The sequence below is a fragment of the Trichechus manatus genome, unplaced genomic scaffold (assembly GCF_000243295.1).
Source record: "Trichechus manatus latirostris isolate Lorelei unplaced genomic scaffold, TriManLat1.0 scaffold00025, whole genome shotgun sequence".
Classification (NCBI taxonomy): domain Eukaryota; kingdom Metazoa; phylum Chordata; class Mammalia; order Sirenia; family Trichechidae; genus Trichechus; species Trichechus manatus.
The window spans coordinates 14,292,278-14,319,065 of NW_004443961.1; the positions used below are offsets into that span (position 1 = coordinate 14,292,278).

The 26,788-nt window shown below is 39.8% G+C and overlaps 1 protein-coding gene across 1 annotated transcript in view; it reads right to left on the reverse strand.

Annotated features, from left to right (window-relative positions):
- FREM1 (FRAS1 related extracellular matrix 1) overlaps nucleotides 1–25,887 on the reverse strand; it is a 46,212-nt gene extending 20,325 nt beyond the window's left edge. Inside the window, exons 1-5 of the mRNA XM_023728617.1 lie at nucleotides 25,423–25,887; nucleotides 18,918–19,122; nucleotides 18,177–18,321; nucleotides 7,869–7,998; nucleotides 4,572–4,644 (exon numbers count right to left, since the gene is read on the reverse strand). Of these exons, the coding sequence (XP_023584385.1) occupies nucleotides 4,572–4,644; nucleotides 7,869–7,998; nucleotides 18,177–18,321; nucleotides 18,918–19,122; nucleotides 25,423–25,887 (1,018 nt within the window). The remainder of the gene's footprint in view (nucleotides 1–4,571; nucleotides 4,645–7,868; nucleotides 7,999–18,176; nucleotides 18,322–18,917; nucleotides 19,123–25,422) is intronic.
- Nucleotides 25,888–26,788: the final 901 nt, after the last annotated feature.

Genomic DNA, 26,788 nt, shown 5'->3' on the forward strand with positions numbered 1-26,788 from the left:
ATAGACTGTATAGTAGATACTATATGTATTCAGGGAAAGAAGAGGGCATTTGAGGCTCCAGAGTGGGAAGGATTTGGAGGGGGAAATGGGAAAATAACATGAGCCAAGGCAGGAAGATAGCACTGGAGAGGCCTTGATCAGGGAACGGCGAGTAGATTAGCTGGTTGGCATAGTGAGGTCACATCGGTGGGCAGGAGGTGCTAAGGCTACAAAAGCAGTTTGTATCCAGATGGCAGAGAGCCCTGGAAACCAGATGGCTGGATTCAGACTTTAAACCAGAGGTAATGGGGAACTCTCTTGAATGAAGTGACATGCTGAAAGTGGACAATTGGAAGAATAAACCAGAGTACGTTACGTCAGATGACTTGGCAGCGTAGGCAGATGGGGAGAGAGTCTAGAAGTTGGGAGACCACATAGGCAGCTGTTGCAATAAAACTGGCATGAAGAGATACGGGCTGGACAACGAAGAATGTCTATAAATACTAAGATTTCCAGTACTCAGAGAACCATTTTGATCCCTAAAACTCAAAGTAAGCATTATTCAAATAGAAATCCAATACCAAGAAATATTTCCCAGCCCTCAACTAATTGCCCTCTTATTCTAAGCATCACGTGGGAAAAAAAAATTATAGTACCAAAACCAAAACAGCAACAAAACTTTTTGTTTGTTTGGGTCCTATGGAGTAGAACCAGGTGGTTAGAGAAGATCTACTCCAAGTTTCATTTAAGTGATCTGTCTGTCTGCATTTCAGCTTCACTTCTGTGTCTACCAGGTGTGCACACACGACCATTTTTTTTAGGTTAATGAGATCGGAAGTAAGAACTTTCTTGTTTTTTTTCCTTCCGCTCCCACTTTCAAGGTGCAAAGTATTTGTTAAGACACTGAGATATGAAAGCAGTTTCAGAAGGCTTGAACTGACCTCATCTTCCCGCAAAACAAAAGGTGCTGAAGAGGAGAGAGGAAGTGACATTTTATGCAGACATATCCACTTTACAGGATAGGCTAATTCCTGGATATCTTCCTGCAAAACAGATCTCTCTACTGAAAGACATTTTCTCAATGTTTCTTAGTAAACGCCACACTAGTGATCTGTTCTACTGGAAAACATCTTGACGCTGAGGAATGATAAAATCCTAATTAAGTATGCAGCAAGTCTTTCAAGAACACATATTTTTAAGGAAAACAATCATTTTCTTAAGGATATTTACACTTCCACTCACATAAATCACAACAGCTGAATGCAAGGTAGTTAGGATTAGCTTTCGGTTTCGCACAATACCTGCAAGGCAAGCTTACTTGGGTATAACTTACTAGACTAGAAAGTCACTCAGCATCTCCCAGCTCCCCTCAAGAGTTTCCCAAATGCATAATATCCCAGAGACTTTGATTGCTCACTATTTCTTTGCCGATCATGGAAGCTGCTGTTTTTTAAAGAAGTGAACAGACTTCTCTGGGCAAAAGGGAGGAGGAACACCAGACCCAAAAGAGGCAAGGATTCACAATATGAAACAATAAAACAATAAATATTTACAGGACCTGTGGACATGGGGAACTTGGAAATTCTCTAAAGCAAGACTTTACTTGATGAAACTCTTTCTGGCTAATAAATTCTAAAACAATAAACAACCAAGTGGGTTTTTTTTAATAAAGTTATAAGGTATGCTTATAATATTTCCTAAAAAGTCTAAATAATCTCTAAATCATAAGACTATTTAGCGCCCCCAAAAGTCATTAGTATCTACTCAAACAGCATACAAACTCTCCTAGACAAACAGGTATTTATCTTATCCAGCGGAATCTCAAGGAGGTAGATTCAGAGCCTCCCCTAGTTGCGATACATTCTAGTTCCTATCGATCCAAACAGAGCACCTGGTGGGCTGCCCCAAACCTACTAGAAGCCAAAATCACTCCTGATCTTGTGACAAAAAGACCTCATGTAATAAAGATAACATATGGCAGAGACGCTTGACCATCAGAAAGTGAGGGAACTGGAACTGCCTTAACATGAAGTACAGAAAAGTACATGGTGCCAATGCACTGAACCCTTTCATCTCAGGGTTGAACAGAACATAAGAGCCCGTAGCAACCACAGGGTAAACCAAATACATAAAGGGAATAGCTCTTCCCACAATGTGGTCAGCCTGAGGAACTGACTTAAGCAAATCAGAAAGTCAAATACCATAGGAAAGAGGCTGATAACAGTAAGGGGTTGATGCATGTGAAATTTAAGGCTCATCACATGTCATGCTACTTGTGGTGAACTACAGAAAGGCATTTCTTTTTCTATGTTTAATGCTATGGCTGTCAATTCTCAGGTCACTTTGTTTTGTCTTTAAGGAGCCCTGGTGGTGCAGTGGTTAAAGCACCCAGCTGCTAACCAAAAGGTAGCTGTTTGAACCCACCAGCTGCTCCGCGGAAGGAAAACGTGGCAGTCTGCTTCCCTAAAGATTTACAGCCTTTGAAACCCTAAAGGGCAGTTCTACTCTGTCCTATAGGGTCACTCTGAGTTGGATTCAGCTCAACAGCAGTGGTTTGGTTTTTAGTTTGGTTTTGCCTTTGTCTGAAACATGTTAAAGTGGCAAGCATTTAGGCTTGGTGGAATGCTCTCAGAGTACACAAAGTCTCCTTTGCAGGAAAGCACAAAGCCACGAGCCCTGGCTCCTTCTCGAAGTCTTTTCCATTTGCCTCTGGACTGGTGATCCCAGACCATCCCAGGCATAGGAAGAGAAAGCCATGCAGTGCCGTGATGTAGAGCTACCTGCCCCCATTCATAGGAGCCAGGAAAGAAGTTGTGGCTCCAGCCTCAGGGATCTTACCACAGTCCCCAAACGGTGTGTGAGTGCTTTTGTGTTCAGCCTTCAGACTGCAGTTCCCTTCTTTTGCTCCTAGCAGCTTAGAATGCCACCTCCCCTGGGGAGCCTTCCAGGTTTTTCCTTAGCCAGAATAACAGCTCATACTTTGATCCCAACGTACCATTAGTGAGTTGTTTTTATGTCACTATTCCCCACAAGATGGAACATCCTTGAGAGCAGGCACCATACTTTTGTATTCCCTACACCTAGCAAAAATTTTTCACAAATTTAAAGCAAAATATATGCTATTGAATTAAGTAATATTTTCCCCTGGAGTCTCCTCCTATGATCCTACACCAAGAGGGATTATTCAGAAATGCCCTTTAGAACCTATATGAATATAAGATTTTAAAAATTTCCATGAGGCAATTATTTTTTTCTGGATTTTTTGACGGTTGTTTTGATATTTTAGAAATTTGTCATTTGTTATGATTTTTCTTCTCATTTTAAATGAGTCTTCCCTTGAAATAAAAAATATGAGGCACAGACTGGGAGAAAATATTTGTAAAACAAATATCCGATAAAGGATTTGTATCCAAAATATACAAAACTTTTGCAACTCAGTAATAAGAAAACAACCATTTATAAAATGGGCATAAAATCTGAAAAGACACTTTACCAAAGCAGATATGCAGATGGCAAGTAAACATATGAAAAGATGCTCAACATTATGCCATTAGGGAATTGCAAACTAAAACAACGATAAGATACAACCACACATTTATTAGAATGGCTAAAATCCAAAACACTGACAACACCAAATGCTGGTGAGGATGTGGAGCAACAGGAACTCTCATTCATTGCTGGTGGGAATGCAAAATGATACAGCCACTTTGGATTACAGGCTGGTAGTTTTTTACAAAGCTAAACATAGGTTGGGTATATCATATGATACAGCAAGCATACTCCTAGGTATTTACCCAAATAAGTTGAAAACGTATGTCCACAAAAAAACTGCATGCAAATGTTTATAGCAACTGCATTCATAATTGCCAAAAATTGGAAGCAACCAAGACATCCTTCAATAGGTGAATATATAAACAAACTGGTACAACCATACAATGAAGTATTTTTCAGTTATAAAAGAAATGAGCTATCAAGCTATAAAACGGTGTTAAGGAACCTTGAAGGCATATTGCTAAGTGAAAGAAGCCAGTCTGAAAAAGCCACATACTGTGTGATGTCAATTATATGACCTTCTGGGAAAGGCAAAACTATAGAGATAGTAAAAAGATCAGGGTTCAGAGGGATGGGCTGGGGAGGGTTGAACAGGTGGAGTACAGGGCACTTTTAGGGCTGTGAAACTACTCTGCATGATGCTGTGATGGTGGACACATGACACTATGCATCTGTCAAAACCCACGGGCTGTACAAGGCAAAGAGTGAGCCCGACCACAAATGTACCGCAGGAATGCAGATGTTAGTAACGGCAAACAGGGGAGAGGGGGTAGATGGGATCTCTGCACCTTCTGCACAATTTTTCTGTAAACCTAACACTGCTCTGAAAAAAAAATAGTCTATTTAAATGAAAAAAAAAAAAAAAATACAAGGGACAAAATCTCAAGTCCAAACTCCTCTCTCTCTCTCTTTCTCGAAGAGGAATGATACAGTTCCCTGAGGAGTTTCTAGTTGGCTGAAGTTACACTATATTCCTATCTTCTCTATGATCCCCAGAGTTTCCTGCAAAAACATAAAACAAACTGTAGATACAAATGTACCTGGGTCAAACTGAATCAGCTTAGATGGAGTCACAGTGAAATCTTTTCCGACTGTAGCTGACACTGGGTTGACCTAAAGAGGAGGAAAATGTCTTTTTTTAATAAAAGTAAATATTGTATAACAGAGAAACATCTAGTCGCTCCATCATTATACTAGACTAAACTCATACTCTTACGTCTGTTTTTAATACAGTGTTTTTTTTGTTGTTGTTGTTGTTGTCATAAACCATTTTAGAGCCATGCTATACGATCTTCCTTAAAGATAGCTTTCTGCTAGACTATGAGAGAGTAAAACTTTTTTGCTTCTCTTTTATAAATGATTCAGTTAGTGGAGAATATCACATGAATTTTAAACAATATTTCTCTCTTTGTTTTAAGCAAAATTTGATTTCATTGCCTTCCCTCCATCCCAACCTGGCTTTAAGATAGTACCTTGCAGGAAAGGGGGCAGGAGAAGAAGAGAAGAAAAGGCCAAAGCTCTTGACCACCTGTGTGCTGACCCACCAGGACAGGTATTATACCAGCTCTGAGTGTCCTGCAAACTCCAGGGTGCTGAAAGCCTTCAGACTAGATTAACTAAACCAAGTCTGGTCCGTTTCCGTGTCTGGATGAAACCATCACTCTTCACGGACATGAATGAGGGCTTTGGGGGATTGACAGACATGGTGAACAACCAAGCAAAGGCAATCCACATCCAGAACCAAGGGCTTAAGAGGCTCCCATCAAGTGAACTGTAAAAAATTGCCCTCGTCTAAAGAGGCTATTGGAGCCCTGGTGGCACAGTGGTTAAGAGCTCAGCTGTTAACCAGAAGGTCGGCAGTTCGAATTCACCAGCCGCTCCTTGGAAACCATGTGGGGGCAGTTCTACTCTGGCCTATAGGGTTGCTATGAGTGGGAATCAACTTGATGGCAGTGAGTTTTTTTTTTTTTTTTTAAGAGGCTATTGACTGCTTCCCTGCTGTCCCACTCCAGAGCTAAAAAAACCAAAGACGTGGTTAAAGGAATCAGTTGCCATAACTTACCCCAGAGGGTGCCTAAAAAATGCATTAAATACAGTGGCTTTGACTAGTTTGAAAGACGTCATTGAATGAGAACCTTTATAAGTACAATGTTGTTGTCGCATGCTGTCAAGTAGATGCCAGCTCATAGCATCTTCGTATGACAGAGTAGAACTGCCTCATAGGGTTTACTAGGCTGTAATCTTTATGGAAGCAGATTGCCAGGTCTTTCTCCTGCACAGCTGCTGATAGGTTCAAACTGTCTTTCGGTTAGCAGCTGAATGCTTTAATCATTGTGCCACCAGGGCTCCTTTGTAAGCACAAAAGGCAGTTTAAGAAGTTTGGGAAAGTGGGTTAATATGTTTCTTTACGTTATTAAAAAAGAATGAAGTACACTATTGAAAACTTAAAAATTCCCACATCTATGGCCTTAGACACCATCTCCATTTCAAATCAAAGGTCTTGAAGAGCTACTAATGGGCCTACAGTGGAAGCATTTTGCTGAAGAAGGATATTACCTCCTAAGCTTCCACGTGCTCTCTGTCTACAATGTCAAGGCTCCTCCTGCACAGCCTCTCATTGTGAGAAGGCAGTCCATTGTACACCCGTACCCACCATATGCTGGAAGCTCCATTTCCCCACATGCTTCTTGCACTTGCAATTGGCTAGTATTTAGCACCACTGAGTTTACAGAATCCTATGTGGGAAAGGGAATGGTGTGAGGCAAGGGGGTTGGAGAAATCTGTCGGGTGAAGGTGCATGATTCAAACCAGCACAGACAGCATAGGCAAAAGTGTCTTCTCTTTTCCCTGCCCCAGTCAAGTAGCCAATAAGCTCTTGTGTAAAAAAGGCAAGTTGTGCTCTGGCTAGAGTTGTCCCTGGAAGACTCAGGGACTCCGCTTGATGAAGGTATGCACACTCAGCTGGCAGGTTTATGGTGTGCATTCTGCTTAGGTAGACAAAAAGTTCCATGTAACACCACACATGCTCTTTCCACCTGGCAAGGTGAATGGTCGTGTGGCCCAAAACTCCAGACTGGAGCATATGGTGCTTTCTATGGAGGACCAGAGGGTTATTAGACAACCACCCAGGCAGATTATTTCTTTTTCCATTAACAATCTGTTGGACAATTATAGGGCATACCAAGTTCTCTGTTGTTTTAATAACAATAGGGCACCAACAGATCTGGGGGAAAGAGTCTATGTCGGCTGGAAAGATAAGTACCAAATCTGGACATCACAGAATTTAGATGCATAAGGTTCTAAGAGTGATTTGAATTTATTATTATAATTCAGACTAAACAAGATGCCACATTTCCCAGAAGACAATGTCAGTGTCTATTTCATTGGCTTGAGGAGGGGAATCTTTAAGGCTCATCGTCTCTTGTTAGTGTGTCCAGGCTTTCCACACTCTCATTTTCTCGAAGTGCCATTGTTATTTACCAGTTGCCATCGAGTTGACTCCAACTCATGGTAACCCCATGTGTGGCAGAGTAGAACAGTGCTCTATAGGGTTTTTAATGGTTTATTTTTTGGAAGTAGATCACCAGGGCTTTCTTCCAAAGTGTTTCTGGGTGGACTGGAACCTACAACTTTTTGGTTAGCAGCTGAGTGCGTTAACTGCTTATACCACCCAGGGCTATTGTTCGAGTGACTCCTAAAAATATCCATCAATTCTAGAAGCCACAGTCTGTTCTCAATGGTTCATGTGAATGGAAAGGAAAAGTGAGTTGACTAATCCAAAAGAGAAGATTACTTGAATATTCTTTATGATTTGTGGTGCCTGTGTTGATTATATTCTCCTAATTTTGCATGACTTGGGATACTTTTAACATAGGATTTAAGTCTCCTGATTTACCTAATCTACTGATACCAGGGGAAGTGATCTTGGCCCATACTAAAGAAACTATCTGGGGACTGAACTTTTCTCTGAGTACCCCACAAAGGAGACACATCTTGATGAATCTCTTGCATACAACTTCTCTTTCCAAAGCAGAGTTTTCACTAGGTTGGATATATCTTCCTGTGAAATAAAGCCTCACAATTTAGATTGTTTATAGAAACAAATAACCATATTTAAAAACTAAAAGTTGGTTTTAAAAAAACATATCTAGGAGGTAGTGTACATAGATGAAGGATGGAGGGACAAGAGGATTTTGAACTTAGAATCTTCAGAATATTGTGACACCTCTGGAGTTTGACATTTCCTTGGTCACTCTGACTCTTTCTAAGAAAATAATCGATGGCACCAACAAGTAATGTAATTTTGAATTTGACAATTTACATTTGAGAGTTATTACCTTCACACTCACAAAGGCTGAGTCCATGGAGTATCCCTTTCTGGTGATTTCCAAGGGCAACAAGCCCACATTCTCACAGACCTCATACTCAGTCTGTGACCATTCAATATGAGACCACTTCAATTCCAAACTGTGCATGAAAGAAAAAGAAAACGGAAAATTACAAGTAAAGCATAGAAAATGCCTTTAGGGATTTTCTGCTGACTAGGAGACTGAGCCACTGACTTACATCATGGTGGCGAGGTAGTTCATCACCCTATACCAATGATAAAAATTCCTTAAAATTGTTTGGTACATTTCAGTTCACAAAGAACTTTTACTAACATCTCATTCAATCCTTATGACAGCCCTATGAGGTAGGCTGGGCAAATATTAGAATTCCATTTTACAAATGGAGAAGCTAAGATTAAAAGACCTGCTCAAGGTCCTACAGTTATTAATGACAAAAAGAAAAAAGAAAAGAAAAAGAGACGCAAGTGTGAGCGTTCTGAAGGGAGAAGAAGCAGAAGTTTTTAAGTTCAAAGAAACAATCATTTTTGGGAACGCATTGATATGGAATCTCATCTCTTACTTTCTGGGCTTCCTTGTTAGTGTTCCAGCCACAGATCTTCCTGAACATGGTTCAGTTTACTATTATAACAAGCCATCCTTGCAGATGTGCCTAGGAATTAAAATGTATATGTGTCTTGTAACCATTATCTGGTCCTCTTCCTGTGCATATAAAATGTGGCTTAGATGCAGCTACACAACTGAATAAACCTGATACATAGAGGGTGGTCTTCTTCCCACAATATAGTGAGCCCAACATTTGATGAACACTGTTTTATTTAATTTCCATGTCAAGAGGACCTTTCTTTCACTCAGATAAGAAAACTGAGGCTCACAGAAGTTAAGTAATAGCTCAAAGGCAAACAGCTATAACAAAGCTAGTAGGTTGCAGAGACGAAGTTCCAGCATAAATCCGATGCCCAAACTTCTATCCCCCTTCTCCACTCTGCTTCCTAATTGGAGTCCATGATTCCTCCTATTTGAGCTCAAGTAGAGTGATACTATTATATTTTTACCCTGAAATGTTTCTCTTTTTCAGGTGAGAGAACTTGAAATGTTTCACCTGAACATTTCTCTCCAAACATGTTAACTTTTTTTTTCCCCCTGTAACCTTTAGCAATATAAGACACAAGTGATCTTCACTATGATCATTTAACAGACTTCAATTACTTTTATTTCCCTTTTATTCTACATTTACAAAACCCTCAGTGGTTGCCTTATTGTACTTTCAGAACTTCTAATTGGTTTTAGGCTCCTTCCTCTTACTTTCTAAGTTTATTTTGCGGAACTAGACTTGTGGGAGCCGCTCTGTAGAGTGCGGAGTTCTCAAACTTCACAGCACCCTCTAGGCATTCCTGGGGGCCATTCATATTAGAGAGTAAGTTTATCTCAAATAACCATTTTATGTCCTTGCAATGACCACGTGTCACAGTCACATCCTACAGATTAAGTTCACTAGCAAAATAAACTCAGTAACATTGGTTCCCAACCCAAGGATCACAGGCCAGTGTGGTGGGGACAGGTTGTTATTAGGTGCCTTTGAGTTGGTTCTGACTCATAGTGCCCTATGTACAACAGAACAAAACACTGTCCGGTTCTGCGCCATCCTCATGATCGTTGTTATGCCTGAGCCTACTGTGGCAGCCACTTTGTCAATCCATTCCGTTGAGAGTCTTCCTCTTTTTCACTGACCCTCCACTTTACCAAGCATGATGTTCTTCTCCAGAGACTGGTCCCTCCTGAGCACGTCCAAAGTATGTGAGAAGAAGTCTCATCATTCTCGCTTCTAGGAAGCATTCTGGCTGTACTTCTAAGACAGATTTGTTCATCCTTTTGGCAGTCCATGGTATATTCAATATTCTTCACCAACACAACAACTCAAAGGCATCAGTTCTTCTTTGGTCTTCTTTATTCATTATGCAGCTTTCACATGCATATAAGGCAACTGAAAACCCCATGGCTTGGGTCAAGTGCACCTTAATCCTCAAAGTGACATCTTTGCTTTTTAACACTTTAAAGAGGTCTTTTGCAGCAGATTTGCCCAATGCAATGCATCTTTTGATTTCTTGACTGCTGCTTCCATGGGCGTTGATTGTGGATCCAATTAAAATGAAATCCTTGATAGGTTAGGCGCATGGAATTATTACAAGAGGTTCATGAATTTACATGTTTACTCAATCCATAGAATCTAAACCTGGCATGCCGGGTTTCATAAAATGCTTGACATGAAAATGAGGTCTTTATATTAAAAAATATTGGGATCCTCATAAGTCTCTGATGCAGCTGAATTCATATCTGGCGTGAAACATCATGAAGGAAAGAAATAAACGACTATGCTTAAAGAATTACAAGTTAACAAGCCATAAGAAAATAACACGTTGCTAAGAATTCCTAAAAGATCCACGTAAATGAGAAAGAGAACAAAAATCAACAAGAGGGACTAGGGAAGAGGACAGAAAGATGAAAAGGGAAGGAAAGGAGGGCAGAAGACAAGAGTGAAATAGATAAATTTGGGCAGATTTCAGCTAAGTTTCAGTAAAATTCAAATGAGCTTCAATGTCCAGTTCTTCCGAGAATCCATCCATTGTTAATGCTGTGACGAGCAAAAATTCATCAATGTCACTCGCAGATCCAGGTGACTTTAGGTCCTACAACTAGATGCAATTTGATTGTTGACCTAGATTCAGAAGGGAATCATTCACAAGGATGTTCAGCTTCAAAGCATAAAGGATCTCAGTGTTTGGGAACATGTGTGTATTTCCCCGTGTACCACTAGAAGTCTGCATGATGCTTAGAGGTGAAGGTTATCATTCCACAATATTCTATTTTATTTTCTTAATAAAAACCTTCTTCCACTACAAATAATGAAGACTTACTGAAAGGCCATGACATTTAAGCCAGGCTATATATTTTCTAGAAAAATATTTAAATGGCAAGGCCCTTGCATACCTGTAGGATACGTGTAATATGTTTTAAAAGTGCTTTTTTTTTTTTTTTCCAGTACTGTATTTGAGAAGACCTTTCTACTCTGAGACTGTGGCTGCTGAAACTCTACACAAACACCTGGAAGAAAAGTAAGAGATGCACTCAATCACCTGGGAATTCTCTCTGCAAGAAGCGAAACAGCTGCAAGCTTGGCATCGTGGAAATATTCAGATGCAGAAGCCCACCAGAGAGCCACAGACACTGGGAACTTTGCAACGTTCTGGATGTGTAGATGTCACACAGACAAGAGGGTTGAGTCATATTTCTGTATGTTAATGGTCTCTCCATTCTCCTGTGACCATTGAGTAACGCCTATTCTAAGGTCAGAAACGAAGGTTTAGGACACAGTTTATGTGAAACCCATTTGGCCATCATTTCAGTTATTTAGCAGAAGGTGAATACTCCTTAAGCCCCTAGTCAAAGTGTCTCGACCTTGGCACAATTGACATTTTGTTATGGGGGCTGTCCTGTGCATTGTAGGATGGCTAGCAGCATCCCTGGCCTCTACCCACTAGACACTAGCGGTATCATTCCCTGCCCAGTCGTGACAATCAAAACTGTCTCCAAACATGGCCAAATGTTTCCCAGGGGAATGATCATCCAGAGTTGAGAACTACTTCCCTAGGTGGTTCTGGGGTGCCAACTGCAACAGAAAAGCTGATTCCGTGAGAAAGTTCAATTTTGGTCCCTGACAACCACTGTTGCAAATGGAAGACATAGCATAGAGTAGTAAAACAAAAGTTGATTAGAAATCATGAGGTTTCGGCCCCTCTGCTACTCACTAACTCTAAGAAGTCATGCATAAGAAAAGTTGTTTAAACACCCACTGTAAAACTGTAACCCCTCCCCCGCAAAGCCCAGCAGCTGCAGTCCTCTTATCCTGAAACATTTTTTCATTTTCTAAAACATCAATCATGTAAAACATACTATTTAATTTACTCATGGACTATCTATGATCCAAGAAGACAGGAATCTTTGGTCCACTGATATATCCCAAAGTCCCTCTAGAGTACCTAAAACATAGCAAATGCTCAATAAATATTCGTTCAACTGAATAAATTTCTTGCTGTTTTGTGCCACTGAGTTAATCCTGACTCATAGAACTGCCCCATAGGGTTTCCTAAACTGTAATATTTTCGGGAGCAGATTGCCAGGTCTTTCTCCCCTGGAGTCACTGGTGGGTTTGAACCTCTGACCTTTCGATTAGCAGTCAAGTGCTTAACCATTGTATCACCAGGGCTCCTGCGATCTCTAAGCAAGAATAAGTCACTATTTCCCAAGCTAAGTTGACCACTAAAGCTGTTTTTCTCCCCAACGTTATTAACATCATGATATTTCACACATTTTACAAAATGCTAAGCTGGATAACCCTCCCATGTTCTTTCTAACCCTGACTTACTCTGGATTCTTGGACTATTGTTAGACTTTATCAGAGTAGAAAGATGGCATTGATAAATGAGCATTCTACAATAAATCGTGGTTTCTTAACAAATACGTAGCCCTGGTGGTGCAGTGTTCAGCTGCTAACCATAAAGTCAGCAGTTCGAATCCACCAGCTACTCCTTGGAAACTCTGTGGGGTAGTTCTACCCTGTCCGTAGGGTCGCTACGAGTTGGAATCGACTCAACGGCAATGGATTTGGTTTGTGTGTGTGTGGTTATTTTCTAAGGCAGGGGTCCTAATCATTTGGGAAAGTTTAAAACAGTGTTGATCATCACAACTGAAGGGGGGTTGCTATTGGCATTGAGTGGGTAGAGACCAGAGATGCGGCTAAACATCTAGCAATGCACAGGACAGCCTCCTACAACCAAAAACACCAACAGCACTGAGGTTGAGAAACTGTTCTTGATTCAGAAATATATACTTTTGGTATTTTATTTAGTGACTACTTATTTCATTTACATGAAGGAACTATGAACTGAAAGTAACATCTGAGGTTAAAACTAGTTTGGGGTTTGGGACATTAATCCACGTTAACAAGGGCCTCTGAAAAAAGATACTTAGCCTCTCTCTGCCTCCAGTTCCTCGTTTCCCGAAGGGTAATAATGATGAGTCTGTATTTCAAAGGGGTTAAATGAACCTTAATGAGTGCTCATTAAGTATTCTGAGAGTCATAGTGAAAGGTTTTAGAGAAGCTAAAATTGCAGTGAAATTATTATTCTTTTAGCTCAGTCTTCATTTATAATCAAGTAGCTTATGACTTAAGAACACTGAAATGTTAAAAAAATATTTTTCCAAGTATTTGATCTAAAATTTATCCATTCAAAGATGACGCTATTATGCCTCATTATCTAATGTGATGAACACCTGTGTTTTCGATGTTGTCTTTTTCTCACAATAATGAGAAAACAGTGTTTAGCCTGGAGGCAGCAGAGTGAGGATCCAAAACAAGTGATTTGGAGTCACATACACCTTGCAACTACTTATTAGCGTGTGACTATGGTCAGTTAGTCACTCATTCTCTCTGGGCCTCAGTTTTCATTATCTGTAAAATGAGGAGAATTATACTCACGTCAAATGATTAAAATTAAAATTAGTTAATATGCATAAAGCACCTGTACACAGTGGGTACTTAATAAGTGCTATTTCCCTTCCCTTTCTGTGTGCTTTCCTAAATTTAGTCTGGAGACAATTACTTTAACTCTTGACTTGCAGGTAATGTGGAAGATTTATCTAGCCAATCGTTTCAACCTCTTCCCCTACAAGGTGTTTCATAAAAGCTGCTAAAACACTGCACGGTTCGCCTGTTAGAAATTCCTTTTGTTTTTTATTTGTTTTGTTCCTTCTCTTTTAAGGTCAAGAATGAATCCTGGAACAGCTAGAATATACGTAGCCAGAGGGAGGGGTAGGCACTGGTGGTTCAATGACAGAATTCTTGCCTTCCATGCAGGGGACACACGTTTGATTCCCAGCCACTGAGCAGTCACCACCGGTCTGTCAGTAGAGGTTTGTGTGTTGCTATGACACTGAACAGGTTTCAGCAGAGCATTCAGACCAAGACAGACTAGGAAGAAAGGCCTGGCAATCTACGTCGGAAAACCAGCCAATGAAAACTATGCATCACAACGGTCCAATCCACAACAAATTACGGGGATGGCTTTGTGCATGGGGTCACCACGAATAGGGGACCCACTTAAGGGTAGAGCTAATAACAACAGAGGGAGGGTAAGAATCAGAGAAGCTGCCACTGAGTTATCAAGAACTTCAGCGTAGGTCAACTTTTCTTTTTATGCCACGTTGTTCAGCAGGAGCAAGAAAAAGTTCAGTGTGGAAAACGTATTAGGAGAACCACGTTAGTCAGAATTAGCTACACTGTGTGGTCTGCAAAGGTTTTCTGATGAACAATGGGGACCTGTGGAACTTATTGGGAGTTCTGCAGATCATCTGGGAGATTCACATTTCACTAGTGGACAGACATGGGCTTGTGAGTGTGTGATGCCAAAGCATGAGCCAATACTAGGAGCCTCGCTTTGAGGTCAGGAGGCAAGGGTACACTTTTGGCTCTGCCCCTCACCAACTCAGTGACTTCTGGACAATTACTTAAACACTTTGAGCTGATTTCCTTTTCTACCTCAGAGGATTGTGTTTTGCAGCTTAAATTAGATAACATATGTAAAAGCACCTAGCACAGTACCTGAAATTTAGGCACTTAGACAAACCGAAATCTTTATGCAAATGTCCGTGGATTTCAGTGTTATAAAATAGTTTTCATTTATAATAGTGTTTAGCAAATGTATTCTATGAAAAAATTGTTGCGTGAGCCATTCAGGGGGAGTGGGAGAGGTGGTTCTGTGGTCATCTCAGGTTGAGAGATGAGGCAAACTGCATACTGTATAATCCCTTTCTGAGCTTCCCAATTCAGGCAAGCATCTGCTGACTTCAGGATGTGATGCAGTTAAATAAGCGTGCGAGCAAGCTAGATAGCAACAACATGATTAATCTTGTCAGAACTAGCATATTCTAACACTTTCTTTACGGAACACTTCTTATTTCTTCAGGACTGGTATTCTGTAGTTAATGTTGCAACAGCAAAAACTCAGTAGCAATCAAGATCCTGGGACCCACTGAACCTGGGTCCTTCTCATTTTTAACAGCCTCCTTTTGTTCCAGATTGCTCCCATTTGTCCCTTTGGCTTTATGAGAGTAGGTTTTTGCTCCTTCAAATATGCAGAATATAAATCTATTCACCCAGTCTAAGCCAAAGAAAACAAAGTTCCACAGCATTTCGCTTATTTATTAATAAGCACATTGATTTACTTTGTGAATCACCTCAGAATCAATTTCTAATTAGAGGTGAGCTTTAGCTGGCCACTGAATGTTTCCAGGATATTTCTTCAAATGGTCAATCATTGTACCCACATGAATTAGCAACAACAGAATCAACACCGCAAGTTACATTTGTTAAGGACTTTACAGTATACAACATGCTTTCATCTATTTTACCTCATTTGTTCCCCTAAACAAAATGTGATATTGCCCTCATTTTACAGATGAGATAACCAAGATTTGAACAATCACCTAAATTAATGTCAGAATCAAAGCTCAAGTCCTGCCTTTTGGCTCCAAGTCCAGAGGTTTATCATCTATATCATAATTCCAGTGTGGCAGACTCGGAATGCCCACTAATCTTAATACCAGTACTCTGCAACCTGCAGCCAATGTCTGCAGAGAAACAAGGGAGATGAGTCGGTTGCTCCCTCTAGTTCAGTTTAGCACAGTCATTAAGAGTAGCCAAGAAGGCCTTCAGTGTAGTGAGGAAGACCATGGGCTCAGACAACAGCCACGTTTACTAGGTCTGAATCCTAGCTCCACTAATTTCTAAATGAGCTTAGAAAAGTCACTTCACATCTCTGTGCCTCAGTTTCCTCATCTGTAAATTCTGGATTATAATAGTACCTAACTCCTAGGTGGTTTTGAATAGCAGTGAAATAAAGCAGAGAACAATTACATTGCAAATGTACCAGATGTGATGTATACTGTAAATGTAACCAGGCTCTTTCTGGCTGTCTTGGGAGGCCCACTACTCATAAGATTGCTTCTTACTGCAAAATGTACTCCTAGCACCAAAAAAAAAAAAAAACCTACTAACAAATGAGTTGGAAAGTTAGGGGACAACTATACCATTCAAAAATTATAAAGATAAATGCTGAGTAATTTCCACCTTCCTCCTCCCCCCATCCACTCCAAAGAAAATAATATATACTAGAATCAAATCAAAATTATAAGTAACCCTTGATAGGCATTATCTGCATTATTTTGTTCTACTGATTCCAATCATTTCAAGTTGAATCAGAAACGTCTCTTGTTTAGGCACATAAAACTGATACAGAACAAAGGCAGGAGCCTGTTTAAAACTATCTCAATTAAGGTTAAATTACATTAAGTAAATTCTACCGTGATTCTACTTATTGGCTTGCTGTTAGGAGCTGTTGAGTCAATTTTGACTCATAACAGTCCCAAGTGACAGGGTAGAACTACCCCATAGGGTTTTCTGGGCTGTAAATCTTTACAGGAGCAAATTATCAGGTCTTTCTCTCGCAGAGCCGCCGGGTGGATTCGAACAGCCAACCTTAGGTTAGCAGCCAAGCACTTAAACCATTGTGCAACCAGGGCTTATTTAAAAACATAAATCTTCAAAAGCAATGCCCTTGGTAACAATGAGGAATGAAATAGGTGTGTGGGGAAGTGGTATCAGTCTAGCTCCCCTGCTAGTAAAAAAATTCTCTGTCAGCCATGCTCTGTTTACATGTGGAGGACCAGAGGTCAGCATTACGTCAAAAGCAAGTCTGATCGATATGCTTATATTTTTCAGTTAAACTATTAAAAAAAATTGTTAAAAAAAAAAAGGTGGTATCAATTTATTAATGTATTTGAAGCTGGATTTTTTTAAAACATTTTCTTGAGAACTGGAAAACGTATGTCTGGAATTGCAAGTAATAGATATATTTTTCTATAAAGAGTTTGCCCCTGAGGAATCATTCCTCTTAGGCAATAGCATCATAATAGGCGGTGATCATCCCTTTTAGTTTTTATAATCTCAAGATCGCATTTTAGTATCAGGGGCCAGGTCTTCCTTTTTCACTCTTACTTCCCAGCTTCTAGTACTGTGCGCCTGGCATATAGAAACCACTCAATACAAATCTATGGAATTAATATATCTGAAGCTGGAGATAGCCGGATACTACACTTTATCTGGGCAATGGAGATGGGGCCTGGGGATGTGTTTGTTAGGGGAAGCTAGTTTTTTCTAACAATGACTACAGAGACCTCTCCTGGTGAATGGTGGGATTACAATTCAGGATCGGAACGAAAAAGCAAGGATGAAAAACCCAGGGGTCTGTTTCTCAGCAATCTTTTCTTCCTTTGTCCAGATTCCACCATATGGACAATAACGAGGCTGTACTCACTATGGTGCGTAGTAAGGCGAGGATATGGTGAATACCGAAACTACTGTAAATGAACAACTCTTCTCCAAGATGACTGCGAAGGGCATCAAATGAAAAAAAAAAAAACAGCACAAGGAGAACCAAGCTATGATTAACCTTTCTGTGATCAGCAGAGAGCTGGTAAGTTATTATTCAAGGTCTACATTCAAGAAAAGTCTAGAATAGGGACCGAGTGGGTGTAAATACTATGGTCTGTTAATCTGGTTAATTCGGAAGATTTGTTACTCTTCTTAATTCTGGGTCACATGTATTACACACATTCTAAGTGCTACTTAACACTTCTTCAAGCCTAGTTTTCTCTACACTGTCTTCACCTCACGTGGGATGGAAAGCCATTGCAAGTAATTGTTCTTTTTTTTCTTTGTATGGGAAAGAGAAGATATTTTCCCAACCCTTCCTATCTCATTTTTCCCAGTGCCAGACAGTTTAGAAGTCTGTGGTTACTAACACGGCCCTAGAGTAACCTCTTGCTGCACCATTTATACATGAGCCTGCAAGCTCAGATGTGGACAGCAGTGAATTATCAGACAGAAGCCTCTATGTGTAACAGTGTGTGCACTGGCATGTACGACACGGATGATCCAGCACCACGTGACTTAATTTTTGAATGTTTCCATATTCTGTAAAGCTAATGGCTGTTCCACTACCAAGCAGTAGTAAAAAAAAAAAAAAAAAAAATTCCCTTTCCAAAATAAATCCTATGAGCTTGTGAAATGGTCTATTAGTTTATCCTCTTAGGTTCAGTTTGAAAAAGACACTTTTCACTTTTCCTAATCAGATGCATTTTGAACATTACATGCAGGGCTATTGAATAAGCAAAATAATTTACATTTGAGGAGGGGCAGAATTCCCTGTAGGGTCCATGATTTGAAATTCCATGACATCTGAATTTACTTCCAGAGATGGATTTATGATGTAAAGAATGGTCTTACTGTTTAAGTCCTTTTGGCTAAATTTTTCATGGATAAATTCACCTACAAAAAACAAATAAATGAATCTCATCGGTACTCACACAAAACATTAAATAAGAGCTGATAAAACTGTATGGCTATTGTATTCTAAATACAGCTTTAAAGGCCAAAGTACATTTTTTTTAAGCAATTAACCTTGTTGCAACTATCTTATAAAGTGTATAAATAATTCTGTACCATCCTGTTTAGTGATATAATCATTGTCTTCAAAGTTAGAAATAATATACAATCCAGGGAAATCATCAGGAAAAAAATTTTTTTTAATGAACTGACATCATGATAGAAGCAAAAATTCGTTAAAATATGAATCTGGTCCTGACACTCTGTGTTCCTCTGAATATATTACAATCTGGTCATAAAAAAAAAAGTTGTAAACAATAAACAGCTGTGTATCAGTAGTTGGTTCTCCCACTCATGATGAATTTAGGAAAGCTGGGCTTCAAACTCTCTTTAGCACCAATATTGATTCATAAATTGCATCTATCAGTAAGCCCTAGGGAGTGTTTACCAACTGGCATGCACTTAATTAAATTACTCTCTAGTGCTCGCTGTCAGCCACTGAGTATTTTAAAGTGAGCAATTACAAGGATTAAGGAAGCCAGTACCTGTTGTGTTCTCCAGATGTCCATGTTGAGGGCCTCGTGAAATCTTGAAGATGATCTGATCATCCTCGGTGTCAGGGTCAGAGGCCTTCAGCACGCGGGAGGTGATGTAAATCCCGTAACAGCCGTTTTTCAGGAGTCCCACTTGAGAGGCAGAATGCAAGTGTGTGATTTTGGGTGCCGTTTTGTCCAGCTGGTCCACCTGCATCATCAACAGTTACATGCAGTGTTATACAAAGGCTTCTCACCCCCATGCACTGGAGAGTTTAATGGTCCAACAATGACAGTCAAACTCCTGAGTTTCAGATTCCTTATCCTCCTCTTTTGTTAATTTCACCTGAAGACTAGGATGAAGAAGATGAAGGTAAAGCCTCTGTTCTGTTCACAGCATCCTCAGCATGTCACAGTGCCTGCAACAGAGGCCAACTTTCCATTTTAAACTTTGCCCCAATTTTGTCCCTTATTTTTTCTCTCTATTCCCTGCACCTGGCATACTGTCCAAACAATAGCTCAATGAATATTTGCTGAATGAATGATTTTAATTGGACCCAAGAATTGCACTGCAAAATTAATGCTGGCTCCAAAGATATATTTCCCCATTTTCCCAATGTTCAGTGAAATACAGAAATAGAGTTGTAAGGGTTTGTATGTCTTTGTTCAATTGGCAAAAATGCTGAATAAAAAGTTAAGAAGGAAAAAAAGGTGACTATTTGCAACATATGAATATTTGTTACATTGAGGGCCAGGTAACTAATACCAAACCAAAAAAAACCATTGCCGTCGAGTTGATTCCAACTCATAGCGACCCTATAGGACAGAGTAGAACTGCCCCATTAAGACTTCCAAGGAGTGGCTAGTGGATTCAAACTGCCGATCTTTTGTTTAGCAGCCGTAACTCTTAACCACTGCACCACCAGGGCTCCAAATAACTAATAGGTGGGTTCAATTTGTAAAGATGGTGGATGGGAAATTACTCATTTGTTAAAACAAGGAGATATGTTCAAACACTATAACGGGCCTCATTCAGATATGGCAGCCTGTATAGAGCTCAGTCTATCTTGCAAATAACTTGTAGGTTACAATGGAGCAAATTTAAATAGATTAGCACAAATCCACCACTGATACTAGAAAACAGGTGTAAGAATACCACCTTCATTCCCATCTCTCCTAATCTCACAATATATTTTATACATTACCAGTTGCCGTCAAGTTGATTCTGACTCACAGCAACCTACAGGACAGAGCAGAACTGCCACACAGGGTTTTCAAGGAGGGCTTGGTGGATTTGAACTGCTGACCTTTTGGTTAGCAGCCGTAGCTCTTAACCACTACGCCACCAGGGTTTCCATTTTATATATTATGGTATAGTAAACTACTATGCCACTATTAAAAAGAATAATGTGTAGAATGGACTTTTAAAATGTCCACAATTTAGTGTTAATGGGGGGAGGGGAGCAAATTATAGAATAGAAAATGACCGTAAAAATTTTTGTTAAATACAAAGGTATTTGTATGGGCAAAAGTCTGGGAACATTTGCACAAAACTGTTCATTCATCTTTGGGTGTAGAAAAATTACAACTCCTCCTTTGTGTATTTCTGTATGGAATTTGTCACAACTAAACATTTTTTTTCTTTCAAATTGGCAAAGTTCTTTTCTAAAAATAAAAATAATTATACACCATGGTGGTAAATGACTGGAGAAGCAGATATTTTTATATTTTGTTGGTAAGGGTACAAATTAGTGAAAATTTTATGGAAAGAAATTGGCAATATACCAAAAAACCCAAACCCGTTGCTGTCGAGTCATAGCAAACCTATAGGACAGAACAGAACTGCCCCCATAGGGTTTCCAAGGAGTGGCCGGTGGATTCAAACTGCCAACCTTTTGGTTAGCAGCCAAGCTCTCTTAACCACTGCGCCACAGAGAACCTTAAAAATGTACATATCCTTTGTGTCAGAAGTTTTACTTTATGAGTATATCCTACGGAGACAATTAGATATATACACAAAAATGTATACACAAACTTGACAGTGGCCGTCAAGTTGATTTCAACTCATGATGACCCCATGTGTGTCAGAGTAGCACTGGGCTCCATAGGGTTTTCAATGGCTGAGTTTTCAGAAGTAGATCACCAGGCCTCTGGGTGGACTTGAACCTCCAACCTTTAGGTTAGCAGCCAAGTGTATTAACCGTTTGCACCACCCAGGGACTTCATATATGTGTATATGTGTGTGTGTATGACTACATATACATATATATATGAATACATATACGTATATATGAGTGTTCACTAGAATTTTATTTACAATAGTAGTTAGCAAAAAATTCCCAAAACCATAAAATTCTAACATGGGATTTATAAACCATCTCTGCCTGAGACTGAGTGCTATGCAGCCTTTAAAAACCATGTTTTCAAGGTATATTTCATGAGATAAGGAAATGTTCATAATATAATGAAGAGTGGAAGCGGGCATGTGCATAATAATACCTGTAATATTATCCCATTCTGTCTTTCACAGATGGAATAAAAGAATGGAAGGAAAACCACCAATAGTTATCTTTGCAAGGTATGACTATGAAATTTCTTTTTTTTGTCCTTTTTTGTAGTCTATAAATTCTTAACAACGATCAATTATTTTATTAACTAAAACAGCAGCACTTAGAAAGTCACACTCTTTCTCCTCCTCTCCTGAAAAGTGTGGGTGACAACTCTCAGAGCTGTGAAGTTGGGGGTGGGGTGGCAAGGTGTCAAACAGTCCTCATGGCTTTTGGGGAAGAAACTACCACAACACTGGGGACCGGTAAGAGGGACAATGGAAGGAGAGGAAAATAAAAAATACCTCAAGCCATGTACGATACCCTCAAAGCTGATAAACAGCTCAACACAGTTTTATTTTTTATGTCTTATTTTCCTTAAAAATCAAGAGTGTTAGAAAAGTAATAAACATCTGTTGTGATCATTTGTTTTTAAAAAGTGTTAAGATCTAAACTCTAGTTACATGACCTCCTGTTGTGACTTTGGTCATACTTTCCCTAAAATGCATCCCAGGCTTATTAAACTTCTAGCTTCTTCAAAAGTAGGTCTTCTGGGCTCAGCATAATAGAGGCATTCCAAAATGTTGGCATACAGTACTTTTTTTTTTTTTTTTTTTTTTAGGAAGGCTGCATCCTTACGATAACTCATGTTAGATTTATGGAAAATCATCATAGAAATACCAAAGTATAGGAAGAAGTGACGCTGGTCCTTTCTCGCTCACCCTCCAGCCCCCTCCCCTTTAAAAAAAGACCCCAGGAATCAGTTGCAGTATCTTGATCAGACAAACATGGCTTTCCTACAAAATGAATGTCAGGTTATGCCTGCTGATATCAATAAAACGCACCTGTGTCTTATACTTGCCAAGTCCAGCAGCTTTGCCCTTGGATACCTGGGTACCCATCATGTGGACCAGAAGAGTAGTACACCTCCACTTGAGAGACTTATTTGGACCAATTCATTACTCACTAGCGAATGCCATCCTATCAATTTGTCAGAAAAAGCTTTTGAAGGCAAAAGACTGACGGTGTTGTCTCTCTTGATTGCTGATGGGCATCAGCCACTTCCTAAGCCACTTGACCTCTTTGCTTACAGAGACCAGGGGGCTCAGGGGAATGATGAGAGAAGGAGGCTTTCTCTGTGAGGATTTTATACATTAGGATTTTTTTTTTTTTTTTGACAAGGAAATCCTGTTACTTTTGATGGAAAAACAAAATCTTTACAACATTTATTCAATACTTTCCTTTCAGTAAATTCTACAACTTCCAAGCGGTAACTTGGATAACCATGCTCTTTAAGATGGGTGTTGGTGTTGGGAAAGACCTGATTTAAGCTCTGGTACCTTCTCTAACCTCTACCCTCTTTACCATCTCTGCTCTGGAGTGTAGGAAGCTCTTATGCCTACTCTCAGGATTCATAACTACTACTAATTTGTAGCCAAACAGAGCCAGGAAATTACTCCTGTTTGAACAGTAGAGTGACATTTCTCAACCTAGAGGAGGGAGGAGTCAAGAAAAAGATATTAATAGACTAGAGAGTGAGGTAGGATTATAATAATTAAAACATAATAAAAATTAACATAAACAATAATTTTACTATGTACAAAGCACTTCTTACACACTATGTCAATGTCATCAATACCTTCTCTCTCTTCCCAGTAAACCATAACTTCATTACATTTTCTGGGTCTCTGGTGCCAAAAACTCACCTAGCACCCACTCTGTGTTATCATGACTCCTCATCTTTCTACTCAGGATGAAATCTGATTATTTTACATAACCAGTAGGTAACGGTGAAGTGTGTTGTACAGGGTGAACTACATCCAAGGAAATTGGATTTAAGGGTTTGAGAGCCAGAAGATGCTTGAGGCATTTTGGCTAAAAAAAGAAAAACACATTAAGTCCTCCAAGAATCATAAAATAGTTGCCACAAATGTGGCAGTGCAGTGCTTCCAAAAAGACAAAGAATTTGGGATCAAAAAGAATTGAGCTCTGCCACTTAATAGCTATGTGTCTTTGATCAAATTATTTAACCTCTGAACCTCAGTTCCCTATTCTATAATGGAAATAATAAAACTTAACTCATAGGATTTTTATGAGCATTAAATGAGATTCACGTAAAACAGGGGTTTGAACCAGTTCTTCCCAGTTCAATCATGGCTGAGGAAGCAACACCGGAACAGATCCAGATTTTAAAAATTTGGGTGAACCAGAACCATAACTGGAACAGGAAAAATTACAGGTCAAAGTCCTGCTAGAAAATCTCCCTTTTAGAAAAAAAGGGCATCGTACATGTTGCATAGCAACTGAATCTCCTGCCCGTAGAATTTTGTGCAGAGTTGGAAACAGCAGTGCCCTGCTCAGAGACGATGGCCAACCGCACCACTTTGAATGTGTATTGTTCTCTTCAGGCCTGGCAATAATCCAGTCTCATGCATCAGGCTCCTGAAAGGGCCCACTTTGCCTCTTTCAAGTCTCCTGTTCCAGGGCTTTGATCCATTAATTTTTCCCATTCTGGTTATGGTTCAGGAGCCCTGGTGGCACAGTGGTTAAGTGCTCAGCTTCTAACCCAAAGGTTGGCAGCAGTTCGAACCCACAGCTGCTCTGTGGGAGAAAGATGTAGCAGTCTGATTCAGTAAAGATTTACAGACTTGGAAACCCTATGGGGCAGTTCTACTCTGTCCTTCAGGGTCACTATGAGTAGGAATTGACTCGACGGCAGTGGATTTTTGGTTATGGTTCCAGATGACCCAATTTTAAAATCTGGGTCTGTTCTGGTTTCGCTTCATCAGCCATGACGGAACTGGTTTGAAGCCCTGACATAAAGTGGGTCTGATCTACAGTAAACACTAAAAAATTTGTAGCTGCTGCTATTATTATCCCCCTCACGATTACATGTGTGATACTGATGCTGCCTTGTAAGTTTTCATCTCTTTAGTTGAAAGCCATTAAAATGCCAGTAGATAACATGACCCAACAAACATTATCATAATAGCAAACCAGTTGTCCTCGAGTTGATTCCCACGCATGGTGATCCTATGTGTGTGAGAGTAGAACTGTGCTCTGTAAGATTTTCAATGGCTGATTTTGTAGAAGTAGACCACCAGGCCTTTCTTCCGAGGTGTATCTAGATGAACTTGAACCTCCAACCTTTTGGTTAGCAGCCGAGTGCTTTAGCCATTTGGATCGCCCAAGGACTCCATCGTAACAGTAGTTACTAGACATCGGATATCTAATATGTTCAAGGCAATATGCTAGTGCCCTAGATATGCATATTTTTCAAAGAAAGAAAAGTAGATCCAAAAGAGTTAAAGAATTATTTTAAGGTTACCCAACTAACAAAAGGCAAAGCACAAATTCCAACCTATGTCCGTCTAACTCCAAAGCCCATTGTATTTTGCTCCTTTCTGTACAGGTAATCACTGACTTAAACTTATTTGAGTTACAACGAGTCACACTTACAGCTGTCTGGTTTTTTTTTTTTTTTTTTTTTTTTTACATCTTATTGTTAGTAATATGAGCTACAGTGCTATAGTGCATAATTTGCTGATGTTATCATTCTCAGATGTTCCCTTACAGATGTTTATATGTAATGTTTCCAACCCCCAAAGACAAATAAAGATTGGATTTATAAAATACTGATAATCAAAGCAATAATAATAAAAACTAAAAAAAAAAAAGAAGTATTTGACTTACGTCAGAAGCGACTTACAATGGGGTCAACAGAATGTAACCCTGTTGTAAGTTGGGGACTACCTGTACTACCACAGACTCTCAGGGTGAATCCATTAGCCCATAAGCGGGGACCATGCCTGTTTTATTCATGATAATGCGCCCAGTTCTTTGCCTAAAGCCTGGCAGCCTCTAGATGCACAATATGTATTTGAATGAAAGAAGAAAGGAAATAAGGAGATGGTTCTCTGTGAAGTCACATCTCTGGCAATGAACTGTTTGTCTGCCATACTTGCCTGGATGGTGAATGAAACAGGTTCTTCCCACACTCTCCCATCCACAACAAAGCCTTTGTTTGTCCTATCTGTGGCCACAAAAGTAAATTGGTCAATCCGGGAGTCCCCTCCTGAGTGCCTATAAGCCACATTCCTGTTGTCCACATCCTGTTGAGTGAAATTGGGTTGAAGCAGCACTGTCCCCTGCAGGTAGAGCTGACCATGTTGTGGGAGCTGGGCCAGGAGGAAGGTAAGTTTCTCCAGTGGAGTGTCAGGGTCGGTCAGCTGGAGGAGGTCAGGGGAAAGCAAGCCTGTGGCCCCTTCGACCAGTCTCAATCCCTTGTTCCTTGTTACCACGGGCAAGGCTTTGTCCACAGTCTCCAGTGTGACTTCAAACACCCCATGCTTGGTCCGCAGTCCATTGCTGACAATGAATCTGGCAAAGAGAGGCAAGGTAGCCTTCAGCATGGATTCTTGTTTCACCATCTACTGGAATGAAATGATAACAATACACACCTTTACTAAAGTATATGTCGTGCTGCGATTCAAATGAAAAATCAAGGATAGTTCTTTCCGAAGGATGCCCTTCTGCTGTTAAACAAATCACCAAATAACACATACATTAACCATTCTATGCCCAAAAGTATTTTTTCCACAACATTGATGGTAGATTTAGTGATGGAGGAGGCTAATTCAGTCAATATTCTTCAGGTTCATCAGTGTTTAACATAGGTCCTTGCCCCAGATAAGAATTTCACATCCAACTGGACCTATTAAATGAGTTTGAAGAGTACACTCATTTTACATATTTGTAATTTTGCAACTGTATCTTCTTCAGAAGATAATAAGCTAAACTTTGAAAACTGATAACTCAGGGGCAATTGAATGAAGTGCTAAATAGGCTGAATTTGGCTAATCCACTATACTCACACATTTTCATGGTGAATTTCTTAAGGGCATATCATACTACGCAGCCATGTAATCTTACTTAACCCATCTCCATTCCTGGGCCTTATATTTAATCTTCTGTAAAATGAATAAGATGGACCAGATAGTTGCTAAGTAATATCCAACCCTAAAATATCATTTGAGCTTCAAATCCTTTACAGTCTACATGTGCTTTTATATTTTATCCTTACAAGATTTGTGGGAGTTATGTTAGACAAAGATATTTATCCTTGCTTTTAAAAAAAGAAAATTACAGCAGAAAAGTCCAGAAACTTGGTATAACGCCATAAGTCAGGTAGGAAACGGAGCTGGGACTGGAACGTAGGTTTTTTGACACCACACCCTCTGCTCTTGCAGAGTGTTTAGTAAATGCTGACTTAGCAATACACCAAAAAAGAGATGTGGTGCCTCAGAATCACTGGAGAACTATAAGACAGAA